General features: G+C 43.4%; 1 protein-coding gene across 14 annotated transcripts in view; it reads right to left on the reverse strand.

The window, feature by feature from the left end:
* The window catches only part of TLN2 (talin 2), a 472,001-nt gene that overhangs the window by 196,893 nt on the left and 251,566 nt on the right, over positions 1-23,542 (reverse strand). For all 14 annotated transcript variants that reach the window (XM_021094283.1, XM_021094275.1, XM_021094269.1 and 11 more), the window contains 3 exons: positions 4,664-4,835; positions 2,128-2,225; positions 671-800 (listed from right to left, as the gene is read on the reverse strand). In XM_021094283.1, the coding sequence (XP_020949942.1) occupies positions 671-800; positions 2,128-2,225; positions 4,664-4,799 (364 nt within the window). In that variant the 5' untranslated portion in view covers positions 4,800-4,835. The remainder of the gene's footprint in view (positions 1-670; positions 801-2,127; positions 2,226-4,663; positions 4,836-23,542) is intronic.

A 23,542-nucleotide genomic window follows, 5' to 3' on the forward strand; every position in this document is an offset into this window, starting at 1 on the left:
CCCTCGCCTGGGAACCTCCATATGCCGTGGGCATGGTCCTTAAAAAAAAAAAAAAAAAAAAAAAAAAAAAAAGGCAAAATGTCATGTTGAAGTCTCCTGGCAAATTTTTGAGTAATAAGAGCAAAGTAGAGATGCCACAAGACAACGTCAAGCAAGCAGCGTTTGAAGGACCCGGGCTTCCTATGCATGAAGAGAAAACTAAGAAAGGCAAAGCCACTTTTTTCAAATATGCAGGGGGCTTCACGTAGAAAGGAGATAGATCTGATCCCTGAGGAGCATAACAGAAGTGAGGAGAACAAAAGATGTCTAATAAGTGTACCAGTGGTCCTCCTGGTCTTCAGGAGATACTGGATGTCAGTGATGTTTACACACAATCATAGCCGTGGGTGAGAGACAGAATTACATGATTTTAAAAAACCCTGCTTCCAATTTGAAAATTCCTTTTGTTTTTGAAAGGGAAATAAAAGCTCTCATGTGTGACTCAGTGAGAAGTGATCACAACAGCAATTAGTGGGTTTACAAATCAAGAGCGTGAACACACTCTCTTGAGACTGGGCCAAGTCAGTGTGTTACGATCCATTTGAAACCGCCTAAACACACGAAGGGGGTGGAAAAGGAGGAGGCCTGTTATTGAAAACAAAAGCCAGAAGCTAGGCATGTGCACACTCACCTATCCTGCTGCAAATAGTGACCAGGAGCTCCCCAACTGTCTTGGAGTCATCTACCATCACTGTTTTCACGGACCCATCCAGCATCCGAATCTTCTGAGGTCTCTGTTTCTTTTTATATTCCAAAATATCCTAGTGCAAAATCAGACAAACATCTCACACTGTGTGGGGAACTAGATAATAATCTCGGACACATCTCTTTAAAAAAATGACTCTTCCCCGGCCCCCTCTGATGGCCCCCTTCTAAGTTTTCATGAGATGTTTGCCCCTGATGTAGAATCTCCAGTGCTAAATTGCTTTCATCAAGATTTCTTTAAAATTTGATAGTCAAATTGCACCCATAAAAGGTACTACTTATGGCTTTTAGTTCCTGAAAACCAACCCCTGTAAAGTGACAGTAGTATATGTCATTCCAAAAGGCTGAGAATGAGAATTAGCAGAGGAAAATTCCTACTTTTCTTTTAAAAATGATCTCATACACAGTTATAGATAGTTACACACACACACACACACACACACACACACACACACACCTATAATGAGGACATGAATAAAACCGCCATAGTTCTTCACAGTAGTGGTGTTATCACAGCAAAAGGGGTTTACACAATAATGGCAAGACCCAACTGGGCTAACAAGTTTGAGACTTATTTCTAAATAGAGGCTTCCCTTTTACTACACTTCCTAAAATTTGAGCTATGGAAAGAAAACTAATTGGTACCTCATGTTTTACTCTTACCAGTATCTCTACTTCATATACCAAAACCCAGTATATCTCAGAAGTTAAGCTCAACAGAGTATTTAACACTTTTAAAAAAAGTGAAGTACAGTTGATGTCCAATCCCATGCTACTTTCAGGTATACAGCAGAAGTGACCCAGTCATACATTTTTTTCAGGTTATTTTCCATTATAGGTTATTATATAGACTATAGCTCCTTGTTAACATTGTTTTACCCATTATTTCTTCCTACTTTCATAACACAACTATTTTTTGTTGTTACTACTACTGATAGTTATTAAATACACACCTAACATGAGCTTTTTTATAAGTAAAACACTGGTTAATGTTTACTCTGACTAACTTTAGGACTATATTTTCATTCTCTCTCTATCCTTACTTTCTATCACCAGTCACCGGGGTACTTCCTACCTACATACAGGAAGATGCTCTATTTCCTAACTACCAAGTCCAACGGTGGCACGGAGAAACAGCTTAAAATCATAACCTCACACTGCCTTCATGACTCCATGGAGCCAGAAGAATTTGGACTGCTGATATTTCCTATCACACACCTGGACAGCCCTGACAAAGTATGTCACATCAAAACTATTAAGATGCTCTTGAACCAAAATAGACTGTTGAGTCTCTCCTTGTCTTTGATGCATAATCATGCTGGCATCTATGGAAAGCTAAGGACAAAGTAATGGAAAAAAAAGAAAAAAAAATCAACAGCATACCCCATTTCGCAACATATAGTAATCCAGTGTTCTGCCCGCTTCCAGCCAAATGCCTTTCCTGGGGTCTTCATCCGAGAGGAACAGCCCATAGTCAGAAGCTGGGAGACAGAGAGGAAGAAAAGGAAAAGACAAAGTGAGGATGAAGCCATCAGTGACCTCCGGGCCCTGTGCCTGCCGACTTGGCGAGGAGGATCTCCTTCACCAGGTGGGTATCCATCTCGACAGCACGAGCAGCCACTGGGACCAAAGCAGATGAGCTGCAAAACCAACACCCTCATACAAACCTCATGTTCCTTAAAGGATGGGGGGAGGAGTAGGTGTGTGTAGAATTTAGGGAGACACAAAAAAGCAGTGCACAATTCCTTCTAATGGAATTGGGCTTTGTTTCCTATCATGTGCTTTAAAAAGCCAGGCCAAAAACCCATGATTGTTAGGGAGAAACTACAGGAGCAATGGCATAAGCCCAAGGCCTCTTAGGGACAGAGGGGCCAGTGGAGACCTGACACCTGGAATAATCCCTCCATCACCCCATGCGGATTACAAAATAAAAGAATGAGTTCCCTGAGAGACAATGTCTCTGCTCCCCATACCACCAAATTATGAGTAAAGCTGGAGACTTCAAGCCTGTGATCTTCATGGAAATCCCTCCATCTGACCCAGGAAGTGCAAGAGGGTAGAGGCAGGAGGAAAGCAGCATCCTTTCCTGCCTCAAAAATCCCCTCTTCCTAAACATGATTCAAGGAAACCTCAGAGACCCAGATGAGGGCCAGAGCTCCTGGTGTGTCTTCCAACAATAACTTGAAGACCTAGGAAGGTTTATCTCCACTGGAGCTACACGGCAATAATATCCAAACAAAGCTTTCAAAATCTGGGAGAAAAACACTAACAGAAAAGTAAAAACACCACATATAATTGGACAACCAGATCTTGGAGTAAGGGTGGGGATGTGGGCAAACTTTATTTTGATTTTTGGAAAATATAGAAATAACAGGGTTTTGAATAATACAAACATTGCTTTTGGACCGAAAGATTAGCAGTTTTGTGAGTAACCGATCTTTGCAAGAAGACCCATGCCTAGCAATAATTATCTTTGAATGTTTGATTTTTATGCTTCTAATTTATAAAGGAGGTTTTATTCCATTTTCACACTAAAAGCTTATTAATTTAGATGTAATTTCAGTTTCTTGGGTGTCAGCCAAATACTAAATAAAGGCTGGACATGAAGAGAGAAGATAAAGAGAAATGGACAATAAAATTGTATGAAAAAATTTTGTTTAAACTCAGATCAATGGTGGTCAACGGTTTAACAAAACATTAAACAAAACATGTATCACATTTTTTTACTTTATTTTTTAATTTTTTTTATTTTTTTATTTCCCCAATACATTATTTTTTTCCTACTGTACAGCACTGTGACACAGTTACACGTACATGTACACATTCTATTTTCGCACATTGTCATGCTCCATCATAAGTGACTAGACATAGTTCCCAGTGCTACATAGCAGGATCTCATTGCTAATCCATTTCAAAGGCAATAGTTTGCATCTATTAACCTCAAGCTCCCCAACTATCTCACTCCCTCCCCCTCCCCCTCCCCCTTGACAACCACAGGTCTGTTCTCCAAGTCCATGATTTTCTTTTCTGTGGAAAGGTTCATTTGTGCCATATATTAGATTCCAGATATAAGTGATATCATATGGTATTTGTCTTTCTCTTTCTGACTCACTTCACTCAGAATGAGGGTCTCTAGTTCTATCCATGTATCACATTTTTTTGTTTTTGTTTTTTCTTTTTTTTTTTTCTTTTTAGGGCCACACCTATGGCATATGGAAGTTCCCAGCCTAGGAGTGGAATCAGAGCTGCAGCTACTGGCCTACACAAGGGCCACAGCAATGCCAGATACAAGCAGCATCTGCGACCACACCACAGCTTGTAGCAATGCTGGATCCTTAACCCACCGAGTGAGATCAGGGATGGAACCTGCAACCTCATGGATACTAGTTGGGTTCTTATGTCACTAGACCACAATGGGAACTCCTGTATCACATTTTTTTTTTTTTAAGGTTTAGAATAAAGATTAGACTCCCTTGCAAAGTATGTGAAATATGAGGTTTTCCCTGGGTCCTGATGGCAGTTCCAATCTTCAGGCTGCTGGCAGTAGAAAGTTTTCATGCATATGCAACAGGGTTCATGATATTCAAAATGGTATTTATCAGAGCAGCTTTATCTTTGCTACAGGGCTTTATAGCAAAAAGTGACTTGTAACCTGCAGAGCATGATGCTGACCTATGGAAGGGTCATGATGATGATGACGATGACCATGACAATGGCTCAGTGGCAGTTGTGGGCACTGTGATTACAAGCCTCACAATAAGCCTCACACAGGAGGTAAGAAATGTCCAGGAGAAGATGAAACATTTGAAATATACATACCAATGGGCCTGTGTACCACTCAGAGGCTCCGTTTCCCTAGCTTCTAAGGGAAAAACATATGAACACATTTCAAGCAGCCAGCCAATAGCTAAGGACCTACCTTGACCAGTTTGTGCCTCAGGGACCCGTTCCCGAATGACTCGACACGCATCGTACACGGCTGTAGATGGTTCAAACTGCATGGTCTTCACCACATTGCAGTGGCGCACACAGATCTTTAAGGACAGGGCCACCATCTTCCCAGATGACTTGAAGACTCTCACTTAGAACGTCTGGAAAACACAAAGGGACAGACCCTGATATTCAAAGGTCTTAGAGAAAAATGTCAGACTCAGCATGAGCTTTAAAAATCAAAGAGAATCCAACAGCAATTAAAGACAAGGCTTTGGATAAAAACAAGAAAAGCAGCTTTGGAAAAGTTCAGAATAGAACAGCAGCACAGTTTCAGTTACTATTATCACAGCGTGGCAGGAGGGAACCACTCAAGTTCAGCAAGGCTCCTTCCTCAAGGCTGCCCTGTACCTGGGGTTTCCTCAAGGGCAAGTGGAATTTCCCAGGTGAGTGTCCTCCAGGTGACAGGCCGGAGGCCCTGGGTGCCCACTGCTGCTTCCTGACGATGCCTGTCAACATCCTCAGTTGTGGAGTGCCCCCTCCCCCGCCTCCAGCGGCTCCTGGGACAGGGAAGAAGTACCTCTGCCCTCTGAGTGCATCTCACAGCAAAACCCCACCATATTTTTCCCAGAAGACGGCTTGTAGGCCAGCCCCTCACCAGAAGACTGCCAATTTCACTGCACTTTGGCTACCCTGCCTCCATTCACCCAGAGTCAAAGAGTTACCACGGCATCTGTCCTGCATAATTCAGGGAAGAACTGAATCTTGGGGGGACATCAATGCCAGGCCAAGGCACGGCCATCACTAATGAGGCCAGAGCAGCTGATTTTCAACACCCGGTGTGCCAGACAGTCTCACACTCTTTAGAAGTCCTAAAGAAAAGAAAACCCCAGTTTAACGGCTCTTTCGTTCAGACAAATTCCTGGGAGTTTTGCTTCTTATCCAGCTCAATGGCTTTAAAAATAGACAGGGGTTTCAGCCAGGTTTCAATTATTTCATAAAGGCCTTCTTTATAAATTTTAAGTCCAACTATCTAATACATTTCTTCTGGGTTGGTGGCTTATGGTTTATTTCAACTATGTGCTGTATTCCTTACCAGAAAGTGACCCCCGCCACCACCACTACCAGGCTGCTCTCTATCAATGGATGTCTTGGGCATAAGAGGAAGATAGTATGAGAAAAAGAATGCATGACTGAGTCACTATGCTGCTTACAGAAAGTGATACAACACTGTAGGTCAACTATACTTTAATTAAAAAAAGGGAAGGCCTCTTCCCTGCACTTGAGGAGCCAACACACCCTTGCCTAGCTCACTACCATCCTGGCAGCCAAAATAAGGCACTTCATAGTTAATAGCTATTAGAATCCTAGAGCTGCATAGAGAACATAAATCCACAGGAACTTTAAGCTCACTCTCCTCTCTTGTCTTTTATTAGAGAATCTACAGGTAGTAAACCTGGACCACAGCTCTCCCTGGGAATCCAAGTGCTAAGAAGCAATGAAGCAGCCACAGGCAGAGAGGACAAAAGGTGACCAGGGCCTCATTCTCAACAAGCTTCACTGACTGCTGGCTTCCTGATATCAAGTGACTACTGTCACTTAGCTACAGATGCCCTGGTACCCATGGGCAGGACGTGCACATGCTCTCATGAAGCACCCATTGAGGCTGTCCAACTGTAAGGTCATTCTGACGTCTGCTTACATTCTGCATGAATTTTGTCTGTGAAAACATGGAAATATTTCTTATTTGAGGAATGTCAAGATAGATTTCTCGACAAACAACAGCACTATTCACTGATGATCTGTGCTAAACAAAATTTATTTACTACAGCCTGGGCAGTGGCTCAATTGCTGATATGGCAGAGTTGTACAAAATGTCTGATGGTTTTCCACGTGTAATTTCGAGGACTTGTAAAGCCACATACAGAGGCACCCCTCAGAGATGTTGTCCACCACAGGGAAATGGATAGATACTGAAATGGAGTGAACCACAGACATTTTTTTGGTTTTCCTGCACACATAGAAGTTATGTTTACAGTATACTGTGGTCTATTAAAGTGTGTAATACCAGTACATCACAAAAACCTCTCAAATACATATATTTTTTTCATTGAAATATATATATATTCCATTTACTTGATCACTTAGAGGCAACTAAAGGGTTGTGTCTCAGAGAATAGAGACACCCAAGGAGACGGAAAGAGATGATGCAACGGCGGGTCAGTGGAGTCAGAACACATAATTATCGAAGTTCCCCATCTCATGTAAGGGTGTGGTTCGTGGCTCCCCAAAACATGAGAAGAGTAACACCTTAGATCACTGATCACCACAACAAAACCAATAATGAAATACTGAGAGAACGACCAAAATGGGACACAGAGACATGAAAGGAGCAAATGCTGTTGGAAAAATGGTAACACAGATAGACTTGTTTGACTCATGGTTGTCACAAAACTTCAATTTGTAAAACAAACAAACCAAAACAAACAACAAGAAAAAATGCAGTATCTGAAAAGGGCAACAAAGCGCAACACAATAAAACAAGGTCTGCCTGTAAAAGGCTCTACCCAACCTTTTTTATAGGCCTATTTAACCAACCAACTCTCCAATTTGAAGAAGTCAAATGTAAATGGTACAGTGTCACTTCTGTGTGGAATCTAAAAAAAAATAATACAAATGAATACATAAACAGAATTAGATTCACGGATACAGAAAACAAACTTGTGATCGATGACCAAAGGGGAGAAAGGGGGTAGAGGATTAACGGATATAAACTACCGTGTGCAAAATAAATAAGCAACAATGAAAGACTGCACAGCACGGGGAATTATAGCCGTTATCTTATAATAACCTATAAAGCCCATAATGGAGTATTATCTGCAAAAATACTCAATCACTATGCCATACACATGAAACTAACACAATATTATACATCGTCTATACTTCATAAGAAATAAATTCTAGGAGTTCCCGTCGTGGCGCAGTGGTTAATGAATCTGACTAGGAACCATGAGGTTGCGGGTTCGGTCCCTGCCCTTGCTCGGTGGGTTAACGATCCGGCGTTGCCATGAGCTGCGGTATAGGTTGCAGACGCGGCTCAGATCCCGTGTTGCTGTGGCGTAGGCCGGTGGCTACAGCTACGATTCGACCCCTAGCCTGGGAACCTCCATATGCCATGGGAGCGGCCCAAGAAATAGCAAAAAGACAAATAAATAAATAAATAAATTCTAGAGATAGACTGACAAATTTGCTCTGCTGCCAATTGCTCCATGGCTTAGTTTTTCCCATGGGGCTGGTGGCAACTGTGGGGTTTCCCAAACCAATGAGATCCATGAGCATAACAGCCACAGCCAACGGGAAAGGCCATGGAACACAACGATGTCTTTTACACAAAGCACCAGAGAATGTGGGGTGATTAATATCTTCCATTCTCTGGGAACAGAAAAGTAGTTCAGCCTAAGTATCCCTGTGTAAATCCCTTCCAAGGTAACAGCTGGGCTTTCTTTCTTTCTTTTTTTTTTTTAATTTTTTAAACTTTTTATTTTATTTTTTATAATGATTTGTATTTTTTACATTATTGCTGATTTACAGTGTTACGTCAATTTGGGGGCTTCCTGAAAAGCAAAAGAATGCTTGGTCCCATAGCTGTGCAGAGAAAGACTCAATTGCAGGGAAAGACAGAGCCACCACACGGGGCTGAGAGCAGAAGTAAACAGCAGGACAGTCCACACTGGAGCTCAGGACGAAGAAGACACAGGGGAGGGAGGAGAAAAGCCCCCAGGGAGGAACAGAGAGACTGCAGGACAGAGCCTGCGGGTGCGGCATCAAGGAATGAAGCCTAGAAAGGTGGGAGGCAGGCGAGAAGAGAAGCACCAACAGCATGACAGTGAAGGAACGTGTCTATCCAAAACAACCAGAAAAACAAGAAGCCAATGACTGAGGGTGGGGGGCAGGGTAGCTGCTGGAGGCATTGGTTTGGGGTGAAAAGCCACTAATGAATTTCTTCGGGATGATTCAGTGAGAGGTGGGGCAGAGTCAGTGCAAAACTGGAGATACAACGGTGGGGGCGGGGGGGGGGGGGGTGTCGTCATCCTCAAATCCTTGGGGCTAGAAAGATCATCTAGGGAATGAGCAAGAGAGAGGAGACCTGAGGTCTAAATCCTGGAACAATGTTCTAGAATCAGGATGAGGAGGAACCTGCAAGGGGGCCTAGTGGCAGGGGAGGGAGGGGCATGGAGAGAAGCTGGGGCCAGAGGGAATTGCATCCAGCAGGAGGAGGCACTGCCTGTGCTAAATGCTAATCAAGGTGCAGGAAGATGGGCACCTAGATGGCAGCTTGGAGCTCTGTGGCAAAGGATTAGAGATGAATGGAAGGTGAGGCCAGAGCAGTGGGTTCATGAGGCAGATGAGGAGAAGGGCTGGCATGGCAGGTCCAGGGGCCTGCTGGAGGGGGCAAAGGAACAGGAGGTGGTTCTGATGATGCTTTGAAGGCTCGTTATCCAGAGGGTATTTACCATGTGGTTGCCGCAAACTCTGCATCGACGTAGCATCTACCCAGGTGTGGTTTCCTCCTTATTTTGGCACCAGGCACAGTCCCAGGTGCCTTACCATACCTGCTGCTGCCCAGGTGTGTGCAAGAGGAGAGTGGAGGAGTGGGCAAGCTTTGGTTCAAGCAAAGGCTGCTGGACTAGGAAGTTGTGGTCCAGGTTCAGTCCTAGCCCGTCCACACCTTAGAGGCTCTCTCTCTGCTCCTCAGAGAGCAGGAAGCAACCAATTCCCTTGAAAGGAGCCCCCCAGCAGACACACGATGCTTGGCCAACTCCTCCCCTTGTCTCCTCTGGGCATCTCAAAAGAGAGGCCACTACCCTCACTTGAGGGAAGACGTTCAACACAACAAAGGATGCCAGAGATTCGTTATAAAGTTCGTGTTCAAGTTTTTTACTATTTCAAAACAACCACTGCAAAAAGCAACAATAGCACTACAAGGGAACACATTACGCAAAAAGACAAGAAAAAGCAAATCGGCCACTCTCAAAGAGCTCTGCACAGTGGTCAAAAACTACAAGGCTTCTTATTCTTGGCTCTCTGTTTTATTATGACACAGTGTTCCCAAACATGAAGCATAAAGCAAGACTGACAATTTCCTGCATGGGAATGTCTCTTTAAAAATGCAAATTATGTACATAAAAATGCATTATAAACGACAAAATTATAAGTCAAGTTACTTCTATTACTATCACGCAAAAGGACTGCCCACATAGGAAAACCTCAGTGAGGTCTGAGACCAAAGTGGGTGGCGGATTCTTTATCATCCCACAGCCACAGCTGTTTCTAACAACTGCTCTTAAAAGTGAGAGTCTGCAGAACAGACAGACATTTGTTGGAATCAAGGTCCTGACTTACAGCAAAAAGAAAGTAGGATTAAAGCACAAAGCAACCTAGAGATGTCGGTGAAAGATGGGCATGTAATCAACAGCGGTGTTGATGTCTCACCGCAGATCTGCTCAAGCACTAAGAAAATCATGGAATTCTGACAACTCGTCATGATCGAACTTGACATTCCCTCTTCACTGTGATGTTCTCAGGTCAACACAGCACTGAACCTGACTACAACTGGCCACTCAGGTCCCCGTGTCTGTGCCCTCACCCCTCCTGCTAATTCCTTCCCCTCCAGACTGGGTGCCTAGGGGAGCTGACCAGCCTTCCTCTCTTCCAGTTTGGCTGAACGTGTGTACCGTTTCTTGCAGGGCTGTTATTCTCCAATCCTCCTCTATTTTATGATCCTATTCTTGGTCCTCCCTCTGCCCTAGTTTGGATGTATGCTATCTGATTAGACCTTAAGTCTGTGTTCATTTTTGGCTAAAAGACAGGGTATAAATGCATAAAACGTCCATTACTTTCCTTTTTATAATCTCTTCTCACTGTGACCATTCTGGCCCTGATTGTATGTGTGAAGGTCGCCTGGACCAAGGCAAGAACCCTCTGTGCCCTTCACTGTGGAAGATGAGCCTGTGGAACCAGTGGTGAAACCCAGACATTCTCTCCATTTCAAGTAAACACTTTTCAGTCCCAGGGAACTGAAAACAGCCCAGTGTGATGGCAGTGGCGCAAGCTGCCCAGGCTCACCCAGTCCTCTCTGGAACAAACAAGCCCAACTCAGCCAATACCTCCTCCTCTCCACAAGAAACACCCACCATTGGCCAGGCTGAGCAACCACCCCTTGGCTCTCTGCCCTGGTAAGTAAGGGCCATGAAATGCTCCCACCCCACCCCTGCCTGACCAGCTGCCGCCCTGAGCTGGTCACTTAAGTGCCATCTGCCTCAGTCTCCTCCCCTCTACAATAGGGGACAATAAAAAAATCTACCTCTAAGACTGCCAGAGAACCAAAGAAGTTCATATGTGTCCAAGGCACAGAAAAAGAGCTGGGTCAAGATTTGTTGTTATCATTTGTTAGTCATGGTGGCTGGAGAAACATTGGAAGACATCTAGCATATTCAGCCACCACCTGAGCTGCAAAATTCATCTGATTGTTTTTTTTGGCATCTATCATATACTTGATACTATCACAGGCATTAGGGAGCAAAGTCAGACAAGATTCCTGCCTAGTTAGAGCTCACCTTCTAGTAACCCTATTCACTATACAGTTCCTGTGTTCATCCTTATTCAAACCATACAACATGATTTTTCTAGAGGCAGAACTATCTTGGGATGAACTGTGAAGGAGAATATTTTCGTGGATCAGCAAACTCCTAGAACTTAGGCTGTTTCTCTTGGATGTTAGTTAAATTCCCTCTATCCAAGAGCCCAAGGTGGGGGGGAGGGGGGAATCCCCACTCTGCGGCAGAGCCGGCATCACAATAGGCCCTTGCCTTAGGGCTTGCCAAGAAGCCACCTGCCCAGGAGCCACATACTTGAGGTGCCACTGGCTCTGCACACTCTGCTATACATCAGAGGCATGGTGTTCAGCTGGCAGGACAACAGGACCAGGCCACCACACCTCAGTGGAGAATAAAAGCTACCCACCACTCCTGTCCTCCCCCTCCAGCCCCTAACTCCATTCTCACCCATCGGAAGACTGGACCCAGGACAATGGCTGTCCTGACTCCTTCTCTAGGTCTGTTTCTCTCTCAGCAGGCAAAATACAGCTCTGTTTGGTAACAGCATGCATCACATAACTGCATGTCAGCGTAAAGTGTGGGCCTATCTAAAAGCTATCATTCATCTGTGTGTATATCTCACTCCCCTGTGAACAATTCTGCTCTCTAATAAAAGCCCTGGAAAGAGCCTCCTCTTCTCTCTACCCCTGACCTGCTCCTGTGTAAGGCAGGAAGCAGGAAAGCTCATCTGACAAGTAAGACCACTTCATGACTGGGTCACATCTATGCAAAGATGCCCTGAAAGCAAGAGCCAGAGTCTCGCCCTCTGTCTCGGTCTCCTGGGCGTGTGTGCTCAGGTACCCTGGGGCTCTCCTTGCCCATTCAGACGCCATACAGAGCCCACCAGGCACACACAGGTGATGGTCACCATCTGGGAAGTTACACCATGTCCACCAGTCACTGAGAGGCAGGTGTCTTTAAGGAAGGGCCAGGAGGAGAGAAGGCAGGCTTCCCATTTTGGCCTCATCTCCAGTCCAGCTTTATCAGGGCATCACAGGCCTTCCTCAGTCATCTCACCTCCCCGCTGGTGAGATGCCAGAAGTGAGAGTCTGACTGGAGAGGCTCTCCTCGTCTCCCACATCAACAGTTTGTAAGAGCTCCAGCTAAAAAGCCTGGAGAAAACAGTAAGCAAACACAGCTGAAGAGGTTTTCCTACGTGTCCAACAGCCCCTTGGAAAAACACCAAGATGATCACACCAACTCCCCATCCCCACTTCTGTAACCAGGGTGAGGAGACCAGAAAACCCAAGAGAGCACTCACCTAAGAGTGTCTCTCCAGTGCTCTTTCAGGGAGGCAGAGGGAGCCAGGACTGTTGTTTGACTTGGAATACTTCCACTAAAAATCATTGTCATTAAAAGGTCAGGTGGTTGGGAGTGCAGGAGAAATGATTAACCCCCCATGCAGGTGTGAACTTAGCAGGCAGGGCCAGCAACGAAAATTCTAGATAAGCACCCAGGGCTGCTTTGCAAACCTCATAAATGCCCCCAACCTGCAGGGCTCCCACTGTGTATACTTGTCTGTCTCAGTATACCAGCAATAAGATATATATATACATACACCACACGCAGTGTCAGAAATACATCTGCCATGAGAGGTCATCTCCCCCACTGTCCTCTGAGAGCAAGGACTGCATCGTTATGGCCAACTTTGAATATCAAGGCCATGGCACAGTGCCCACCACAGAGTAGATGCTTAATAAATGCTTATGGAATTACTATGTACACCACAGAAAGACGTAAACAGATTTTTTTTACTAAATTAGTCGCTAGGAATTATTTACACATCCTGAATCAAGGATGAACAGAGGGCAAACATCCAGCAGACCCAACTATTCCCACTCAACCACAGCTATTTCCACTGACCACAGATGCTTAACCTCATGGCTCACAAGATGTAGATCTCATTTTGGCAATTGAGAAACTCAAAAAAGAATCAAGCCCACACCAGTCAGGAATAATGGGAAGCCCCCCAAGGGCAGGAACCACTGTATTGCTCACCATCAAGTACCTGCCGAGAGAAGGGCTCAATTCATATTTATTTATCACATGGATGGAGGTACAAGTTAGCACCTCTAACTCCACCAAGAGAACCAAAGAAGGAGTTTCTACTGTAGCTCAGCAGGTTACGAACTTGACTAGTAGCCACAAGGATGCAGGCTTGATCCCTGGCCTCACTCTGTGGGTTAAGGATCTGGCACTACCATGAGCTGTGGTGAGGGTTGCAGATGCAGCTCGGATCTTATATTGCTGTGGCTGTGGTGCAGGCTGGCAGCTGTAGCTCCGATTCAACCCCTATCCTTGGAACTTCCATATGTCCCAGGTGTGGCCCTGAAAAGCAAAAAAAAAAAAAAAAAAAAGGAGAGAGAGAACCAAGGAATGCCTACAACAAAATATGGAATGATGGGGGGCGGAAATCTGAGTGTTTTCCATGTTCAGATGAAGAAACTCTAATTTTGTGATCAACAGATCTTCTCAAGGTCACAGTGGTAGCAAGCCATAAGCAGACCTTCCATGCGGCCACAACGTACAGAGGTGGCTATGTACATAGTATGATTAGAGCCCCGCAGGATCCCTCCAACTTACCCTCCCATCCCCAGTTGGCTCCTGGCCCTGACTCCTGAAACTTCATCATTAAGTACATTGATAGTTGTAATGATTTGCTCTCAATTAAACTTTGTTATAAAAGCACGTATCTGCATTTACCACTGTCTTAGAAAGTTAAGCTTCAGAGACTTTCAAGCAAATGAATTGAGAGCTGCCCTTTATTAAAGATGATTCCCGATTACTAGGAAATTCCTAGGAGAGAGGGGGAGTTTAGTGCAGACCAATTCTGAGTAAGGTCCAGTTGAAAAGGGGGCATGAGCAGAGCAGCACAGGAGGACCTGCTAAAAGGAAGGGGAACAGACACCTAGGCATCCATCATAGGACAACTGGAGCTTAGAGCTGATTTTTAATGCACATAGCACTTTGAAATATATGGGTAATCAGGTCCAAACTGCTCAAGAGTCCATTCCCCCATTCACCGATATCCCCCTCCCCACCCCCCCACACAATGTACAGACTCTTCATTTTAACAGATGTATTTATAATCCCTGCAAAATATCTGTGTGGCATACATCTCTCTGAAATGCACCACCATGCTTCTCCATTCCTCCTGGTCACTCACCAGCATGGAGCTTTGCTTTCAGAAATTAGACTTTCCAACCACCCCAGCCAGCAGAATCCCTCTTCCCTCCTGGGCTTGGCTATTAAAGCACTTACCTGCAGCCTTCCCAGGCTGAAGCCCCACTGACCACAACCAGGAGATGCTCTGCCTTGTGTCCATGAGGCACAGAAAAGTTCCATGGTACTTTCACACATGTCTTTTCACTTGATGTGCTCAACCAGTGTCAATGGAAAATAGGTGGGTTTTGTTTTTCATCCCCATTTCACAGCTAAAGAGAGAGGATCTGGGAGGGTGGGTAAGCCACTTGCCATCAGACTACCAAGAAGGCAGTACTGGCTGTGCACAGTCCCACTGTTGCCGTGTGCTGGCCAAGGCAGCTGAATGAACCAGCCTTACATCTCAGTCTGCCTGCATTCAACCTCTCAGTCCAGCTACTGTCTTCCTCTGACAAGTAAGGGAGAAAGCTCTACATTTAACTCTGATTTTGAATTATTTTATCCCTGAAGTCATTCAAATGATTTGAGGCTGTTTACAAAAATAGATAGGATAGAGAAATAAAGGTCAGGTCTTAAAAAAAAAAGAAAGGAAGGAAGGAAAAAAGAAAGAAAAGTGAAGGTCATGACCAGGAGGATGGTGAATTATGTACCACTCACTTTGCTAACGGGGAATAAACACATCCCATTATTTCTTCCGGCTCTTGGTGACAAACATATAAAATCCTAAGAAAGCAGATTCTTTAGGTTACTGCTGATGCTAATAAACACAAAATCTAACTAAATGCACACGTAGCCCCCGACCCCGGACAGGTACAGATAGACTAGCTTTTACTTGGAAGAAAAGAGAGAGCTTTGTTCTACAATGATATGGGAAAAAATATTTGGTGTGTTCCAAACTGAACCTGGGAGAATGTGTGAAAACAAACGCACGCAATGGCGCTCTTGCTGTGGCGCAACGGGATTGGTGGCGTCTCTGGAGCGCTGGGATGTAGACTCGATCCCCAGCCCAGCACAGTGGGTTAAGGATCCAGCATAGGTGGCAGCAGCAGCTCGGATCTGATCCTTGGCCTGGGAACTCCATATGCCGGGGGTGGCCAAAAAAAAGTAAGGAAAAATAAACAAGCAAGCAAAGAACTGCAACAAGTTCATCCTTGGGTCACCTGCTTGTGGCTAATTTGATGCTAAAATAGCATATACCTAACTGAAGGCTATTTGCCGAGTGTGGACTTCAGCTGTGAAGTGACAGTGCAGACCATCACTGGTTTCCCTTAAGAAACTGAAGAAATCTGCCACTTACTAGCTCACCTCCATTTTCTTTCACTGAAGGGGTTTTCACTGCTGACCTCAGACCAATGAATTCGAGGATACAAACCCTTAGCATTATACATCACTCAAAAAGGCAATAGCTCATGGTTTTGGCAAGGATGGATTCTGACCCAAAAAAAAGAGAGTATTAAAAACATATTCCTGCTGTGTCTCTATGTTAATCCATTAACCATAAATCAGAAGTGCATTTCTGATGAAGCCCAGACCCAGAAATCTGGCACTTACGTGGAGAATGGAAATAAACCAAAGAATGTGACTAAAATTTTCATTTCTGGAGATTCCAAGTTCATTGGCATATTATCAGAGTACTAATCCCAGCATTTACTCATGAGATTAGATTTTCCAAAGGATCCTCATTTTCTGTGGCTCGTCATTCCAAGATCACCCTTGTTTTATACCTAAAAATTGCAATGTTTCAGTTACACTTAATACAGTCTGTGGTATCCCAAATCTCAGACTTAAGACGTCATCAAGCCTGGCACTCCACAAGATACAGATACATCTTTGCTTGACTTTCCCCATTCTCCTACATTTCCTACCTACATTTATTTTTTAAATTTACCAAACCAATAACAACAGCCAGGAACGTGTAAGTGATTATGTGCCTGGCACTGGCTCTAAGCCCTTTTCCTAAGTCACTGATTCTTCACCATAAATCCATGTTAAGGAGTTTAGGCAAAGGGAAGGCAACCAGGACACAGAAGTCACATGGCTGGACAGAGGCCACTGCACTGGGGGCTCTGCCTCCAACCATGTGCTGCTGAAAACAGAAAGAAATGTGGAAAAATGAAGGTAGTGCTTATGTTAGGAGAGTGGTAAAATGGCTGAGATAAGTACTATTTTTTATTAGCGATTGAACTTTTATCGGTTACACGATTACCCATCAGACACTGAACTATGCACTTGACTTAGTGAATCAATGAAAGCGGTCATTTACTCTGATTATCATCAGGCTTCAGAAGTTGTATCTCCTAAGCAACAGGCACATACAGGTGCAAGGGGAGGTTTAAACCCAGATATTCCTGGATCCGGACTTCCTGTCTGGCTCCACCTCACCCAAAGATAAGCACCACTGACATTCTGATACATGTCCTTTTATTATTTATGCACAATTTTATGCAGTTTGAGATGAGTCTCTATGTAATTCTGCATTGTGATGCTCCCCCCATACTAATGACAAAGAAATCATTTTTTATTTTTATTTATTTTTTGCCACTTCTTGGGCCATTTCCTCGGCATATGGGGGTTCCCAGGCTAGGAGTCGAATTGGAGCTGTAGCCACCAGCCTACACCAGAGCCACAGTAACACGGGACCTGAGCCACATCTGTAACCTACACCTCAGCTCACAGCAATGCCGGATCCTTAACCCACTGAGTAAAGCCAGGGATCGAACCCACAACCTCATGGTTCCTAGTCGGATACGTTAACCACTGAGCCACAAAGGGAACTCCAGAAATCATTTTCCACAGTATTGAAAACAGTTTAGAAACACTGTTTTAAATAGATGCGTAAGATTGCAATGCAAGGCATCTCACTTACTTTGTTCTATCTTTGTTTTTTGTGTACATCAGCTACTTGTAAGTTTTTACTATTATGAATAAGGCTGTGATAGGATTTTTCTATTTGAAAACTCTTAATCTTTATTTCAGAAGTTATTTCTTAAGCTAGATTTATTTATGTTTAAAGGAATCATCAATATTTTTCAAGAGCAACCCAAATGTTCAAGCAAGAAGAAAAAAATGAAATCTGAATGTTCAGATATCAGCAGTTTAATTTTAATTAATGGGTTAGCTCAATGAATATGCATTAACAACTGGGAAAGCCAATAATCAATCTAGATCTTACAGTTCAATATACCCCACAGAACAATCCTGCTAGCAAGGGCTCAGGCTGTAAAGGACCACATCAAAAGACAAGTTGACAAAGGCATGAACAGGGGGAAACATCTGCCGTGGACAATAAACCAGATTTACAGGAAAGAGGCAGAAAAAGAGAGATGCTTAACATAAATTTTAAAATACAGTAGAAATGACAGAAGAAAGGATTAGACTAGACTTTACTAAAGAAAATAGCATGGATATTCATGATAAATATCAATATGCTGCTTTCTATAAGCACAGGTTTCTAGAACTGCCTAGTAGGTTGTACCAGAATTACAAGAAAGATATTAATGAAATTGAAGTGCTCTGATGGAGTACCATTTTTCCATATTTAATAAAATAAAGCCAAATCAAAAGTCTTGCCAATTTCATCAGTGAGTTATGGATCAGATTTATTTTTCCAAATGACAAAACCAAATCAAATTTAAGTCTGTATACATAAATTTTACCTCATCAAGAACCAAGGGAAGAAAGAAACATGTCCCCAGGGCTATGACATGAAATAATGAACTCTTGACAGCACAGCTGAGTATACTACAGTATTGTTAAGTATTATGTTAAGATAGTGTTGCAGTTCCCATCATGGCTCAGCAGAAACAAATCTCACGCAGGTTTGATCACTGACTTCGCTCAGTGGGTAAAGGATCTGGTGTAGACGTGAGCTGTAATATAGGTCGAAGATGCTGTTCGGATCTGACATTGCTGTGGCTGTGGCACAGACCAGCGGCTACAGCTCCAATTCAACCCCTAGACTGGGAACTTTCATATGCCATGGGTGCAGCCCTAAAAAGACAAAAAAGAAGGACAGTGTTGTATTTACTACTATAAGACCTACACTACTTCTTGGAAAACAATTCTGAGAACAAGTACAAAACTTAAGCTAAAGCAGCAGCAGAAGAAACACAGGGACCAGTCAGGCAGAGGCAAACAAAGGATAAGTGATGTCTAAAGAAACAGCAGGACCAAAAAATTTCCTAACTTCCAAAGTGTGAGTGCTTCATCTACAAGAATTATGCTACAATGTTTTGTTAACTGTCAGTGTTGGCTTGTAAAATTGACACTCCTCTTGTCCTCCAACACAACACCTAACACACTCTTATGGATTGAATTGTGTCCCCACCACCACCCTAAAATCTGTATTTGAAGTCCTAATCCCAAGAATCTCAGCATGTGCCCTTATTTGGAGATAGGGTATTTATAGAGATAATTATGGTAAAATGAGGTCATTAGGGTAGACCATAATCCAAAATGACTGGTGTCCTTATAAAAAGGGGAAAATTAGGGGGGGTTCCTTTTGTGGCTCAGCGGATTAAGAACCCGACTAGCATCCATGAGGATGTGGGTTCAACCCCTGGCCTCGCTCAGTGGGTTAAGGATCCAGTGTTGCTGCAAGCTGTGGTGTAGGTATCAGAAGCAGCTCGGACCTGACATTGCTGTGGTTGTGATGTAGCTGCAGCTCCAGTTTGACCCCTGGCCTGGGAACTCCCATATGCCGCAGGTGCACCCCGCTGGCCCCCCAAAAAAGGCAAAAGAAAGGGGAAATTTAAACACAGAGTCATGGATAAAAGGAAGATAATGTGAAGACACATAGAAGGATAGGCATCTACAAGGCAAGGAGAGCGGCCTGGAGCAAGCAGATCCTCCCTCCCCAGCCCTCCAAAGGACACCTTGATTTTGAATTTCTTGTCTCCAGAACTGTGAGTTAGTCAGCTTCTGTTAATTAAGCCACCCAATTTGGGGTTCTTTGTTATGGCAGCCATAGCAAACGAATACATGGTGCTATGGCTATTCACGGTTCAACTCAGATTTTAATTAGTACAATTTTCCTAAATAGAGAAAATCAGTACAACTTTGACACAACCTAAGAGCACAGCTTAATATATGCAGTAATACATGTCTTGTTTAGGGAGATGTAGGCACAGACACAGCTACTGATGTATGCAAAGGCATATATACATGGATATATTTCCTAAAGTCACAAAACTGGCAGGTAAGTGCATATAACTACTTCCAGGGGCCACGGCCTTACTACAACACCACCCAAAAAAACTCTACTGCAATGTGGAGAATGCTTCTCATGGTAGGATAAAGAGAGTAATATGTAGAATTTAGGATTTTTACAGGAAAATGTGGTAAAGACTATGTAGAGTTTTACTGGAGTGGTAAAATTGTATTTTTTGAGTTTGATTTATTTTGCCTTTAATTATAGCATACTTTTTTTCCAGAAATTTAAATAAATTCAACTGCAACACAAGACCATTTTCAATGATTCTAATCTTCCTTGTACAATCATCCCCTCCATTGTACAAAGAGACAGGAAGCTCCCCAGGCCTTTTTATTCCAGGCAACTTTTGATTCCATTCAATAGTCCATCCCTCAACTGAGTTATTTTCACAAGCTTCTGTGGAATCTACCCCTCACGTTCGAAACAACTACCTCAAGTTGTAGAAATACCATCTAGGGTGCAAATAATTCATCAACACAGGAACACTCAAGACTCAGATTCCAGGGCTATGTTGAAAGCAGCAGAGGGGGCCGGTAACTGGTCCGTCAGTAACCATTTACCAGTCACTTATAATGTAAGATACTGTGCTGAGTGCTGGGAGAGGGGTGGAGGGATGACGTAGGAAATGGCTGAAGCTGCATTCAGTGGGCTTAAAGTAGGCTTAAATGCTCACATGCCCACTCCCAGAGGGAGGACTCCCCTGAGAGAGATAACCAGAGAGTTCTAAGAAAATCAACACTCTGACAAGAGGAATCCATAGAATGAAGACAGGGCTTTGGATAGAGTCAACTGGGAATAACATTAGGCTGAGGGTGAGATATAAACTCAACCTTAACTTGTGGCTGCCCGGGGGGAGTGGGAGGGAGTGAGAGGGATAGGGAGTTTGGGGTTATTGGATGCAAACTATAGCTCTTGGAATGGATTTACAATGAGATCCTGCTGTGTAGCACTGGGAACTATGTCTAGATACTTACATCACAACAGAATAAGGGGAGGAAAAAGAATGTATACATGTATGTGTAACTTGGTCCCCATGCTGTACAGCAGAAAAAAAAACAAACAAACAAACAAACAAAAAAAACAAAAAAAACTCAACCTTAAACAAACGACAGGGTTTGAGTAGATAAGAGAGGATTTGCGAAGATTTAGGGAGAAAGGCAACCTTCCAGATAGTGTTAGAAGAAGTTACTTTTCAACCCTGGGAGAAGATCTACTTTTTGTTCAAGACTTAATTTGTCATGCCACCTACTCCTCTCTCAGATGATACTCGCCACCCAGGACTCTCTAGCAGGGAGTTGGCAGAGTAGGAATTCTATGAAGACTGAACCCTGAGTAACTGTTTCTAAGCCTCCTGGAGGGCCCACAATTGCTTATTATCCTCAGCACTGGGCAGGCTTTCAACAACTATTTGACAAACAGGTGGATGCAATGCCTCCATATGATTTCCCTCCTTTTTAGCACAAAAGAACACATCAGAAAGAAATTACAGCTGTGATAAAAAAAAAATTAGGCCACTTCCTACAGAGTTAAAAAGATTTACAGTTAACACCACTACCATCTTGCAGCAAATTTCAGGCATAACTTTTCTACTATCTTGATGAATACTGAGACAGACCATGTTATGCAGAAAACAAATTTGGACCTGGATCTATGGGTCTAAATGCAGTACCACCACTTAGGGTCTGTGTGACCTTGCAAATCCTGTTATGATGCATACTGAATCTCAGTTCATGCAAAACTCACTTTATTTTTATTTTTATTTTTTTGTCTTTTTGCCTTTTCTAGGGCTGGTTCCCACAGCATATGGAGGTTCCCAGACTAGGGGTGAATTGAAGCTGTAGCTGCCAACCTACGCCACAGCAACATGGGATCTGAGCTGCATCTGCAACCTACACCACGGCTCATGGCAACGCCGGATCTTTAACCCACTGAGCAAGGCCAAGGATCAAACCAGCAACCTCATAGTTCCTAGTTGGATTTGTTAACCACTGAGCCACAATGGGAACTCCCAAAACTCACTTTAAATAATGCCTAACAAAGACTGTGTTGCTGGAAAAGTATAATCACAGTATCAGTTGCTACTACTACTGTTAATACTTAATATGCTCTGTTTGGATAAAGACAAAAAATATGGAATTCTAAAAGGTATCCCCCAGAGGCAGGAGGACACATACAGCAGGCTGAGGGATGGACCAGGAACTCAAGAGTCTGTGAGTTCTCATTCTAACCAACCCATTAGTCTGCAGTGGGAACTGGGCCCTTACCACGGGGCTTCAGAATAAGGATTCAACTTGTTTCAAAACTAAATATACAGGAGTTCCTGTTGTGGCGCAGTGGAGAAAAATCCGACTAGGAATAATGAGGTGGACGGTTCGATATCTGACCCTGCTCAGTGGGTTAAGGATCTGGCATTTCCATGAGCTGTGGTGTAGGTCACAGAAGCAGCTCAGATCTGATGTTGCTGTGATTGTGGCATAGGCCTCCATAGGCCGAAAATGTGGTCCTAAAAAAAGTAAAACAAACAAAAACAAAACAAAAAACCAAAAAAAAACAAAAAAACAAAAAAACCCTTAATATACAAATATATAATATCTTTTCCAACAATTGTTGGAAGGCTTGGAGTATTTTTATACCTTTTTGTTTGTTTTGTTTTTTGTGTGTGTTTTTTGGGTTTTTTTGTTTTTGTTTTTGTTTGTCTCTTTAGGGCTACACCTTCCGCATACGCAGGTTCCCAGACTAGGGGTTGAATCAGAGCTGTAGCTGCCAACATACACAGGAGGCGCAGCAACACCAGATCCGAGCCGCATCTGTGACCTACACCACAGCTCACAGCAACGCTGGATCCTTAATCCACTGAGTAAGGCTGGGGATCAATCCTGTGTCCTCATGGATACTAGTCAGATTCATTTCTGCTGAGCCATGTTGGAAACTCCGGAAGGCCTGGAGTTCTAATTTTCCATTAAATCCCTTTGGCATCACATAAGCCCAGATAAAACACATTTTAAGGGGCTAGTCTCTTTGTAAATATCTCTGTTGAGGGGCAGCACAGTGGTTACTAAAGTCACATGTCCAGTGCTAACCAATGTCCTTTTCAACACAAGGAAACGGTCTGGAGAGTTTCAATGAACTAGAACAAATCGGTGATATAGTTTTCCTTTTCTTTTCGTTTTGACCATCCATGCTAATCTATACAGGTGGTCCTCTGCATCCTTGGGTTCCACACCTATGGATTCATCCAACTGCGGACAAGACATATTTGAAAGGAAAAAAACATTTCAGAAAGTTCCATAAAGTAAAACTTGAATTTGCTGCACACCAGCAACTATTTACATGGTATTAACATTATATTTACAAGTATTTACATAGCACTTACATTGTATTCAATATTACCCAATCTAAAGATGATTTAAAGTATACAAGAGTATGTGTGTAGGTTATATGCTATGTTACGCCATTTTATATAAGGGACTTGAACACAGGAGGATTTTGGAATGTAATGTTATCTGAGGTTTGTCAACTTCACTTTTTCTCTTGATAAGAAGAATCCTTTATGGAATTCCCTTCGTGGCTAAGTGGTTAAGGAACCTGACTAGGATTCATGAGGATGCAGGTTCAATCCCTGGCCTTGCTCAGTGGGTGAAGGATCAGGCAATGCCATGAACTGTGGTGTAGGTCTAGGTCGCAGACACGGCTTGGATCCTGTGTTGCTGTGGCTATGGCATAGGCTGGCAGCTTTAGCTCTGATTTGACCCCTAACCTGGGAACCTCCATATACCAAGGGTGCAGCCATAAAAAGCAAAAAAAAAAAAAAAAGAAGAAGGAAGAATCCTTTACGCAA

Source organism: Sus scrofa, chromosome 1, assembly GCF_000003025.6.
Source record: "Sus scrofa isolate TJ Tabasco breed Duroc chromosome 1, Sscrofa11.1, whole genome shotgun sequence".
Lineage (NCBI taxonomy): Eukaryota > Metazoa > Chordata > Mammalia > Artiodactyla > Suidae > Sus > Sus scrofa.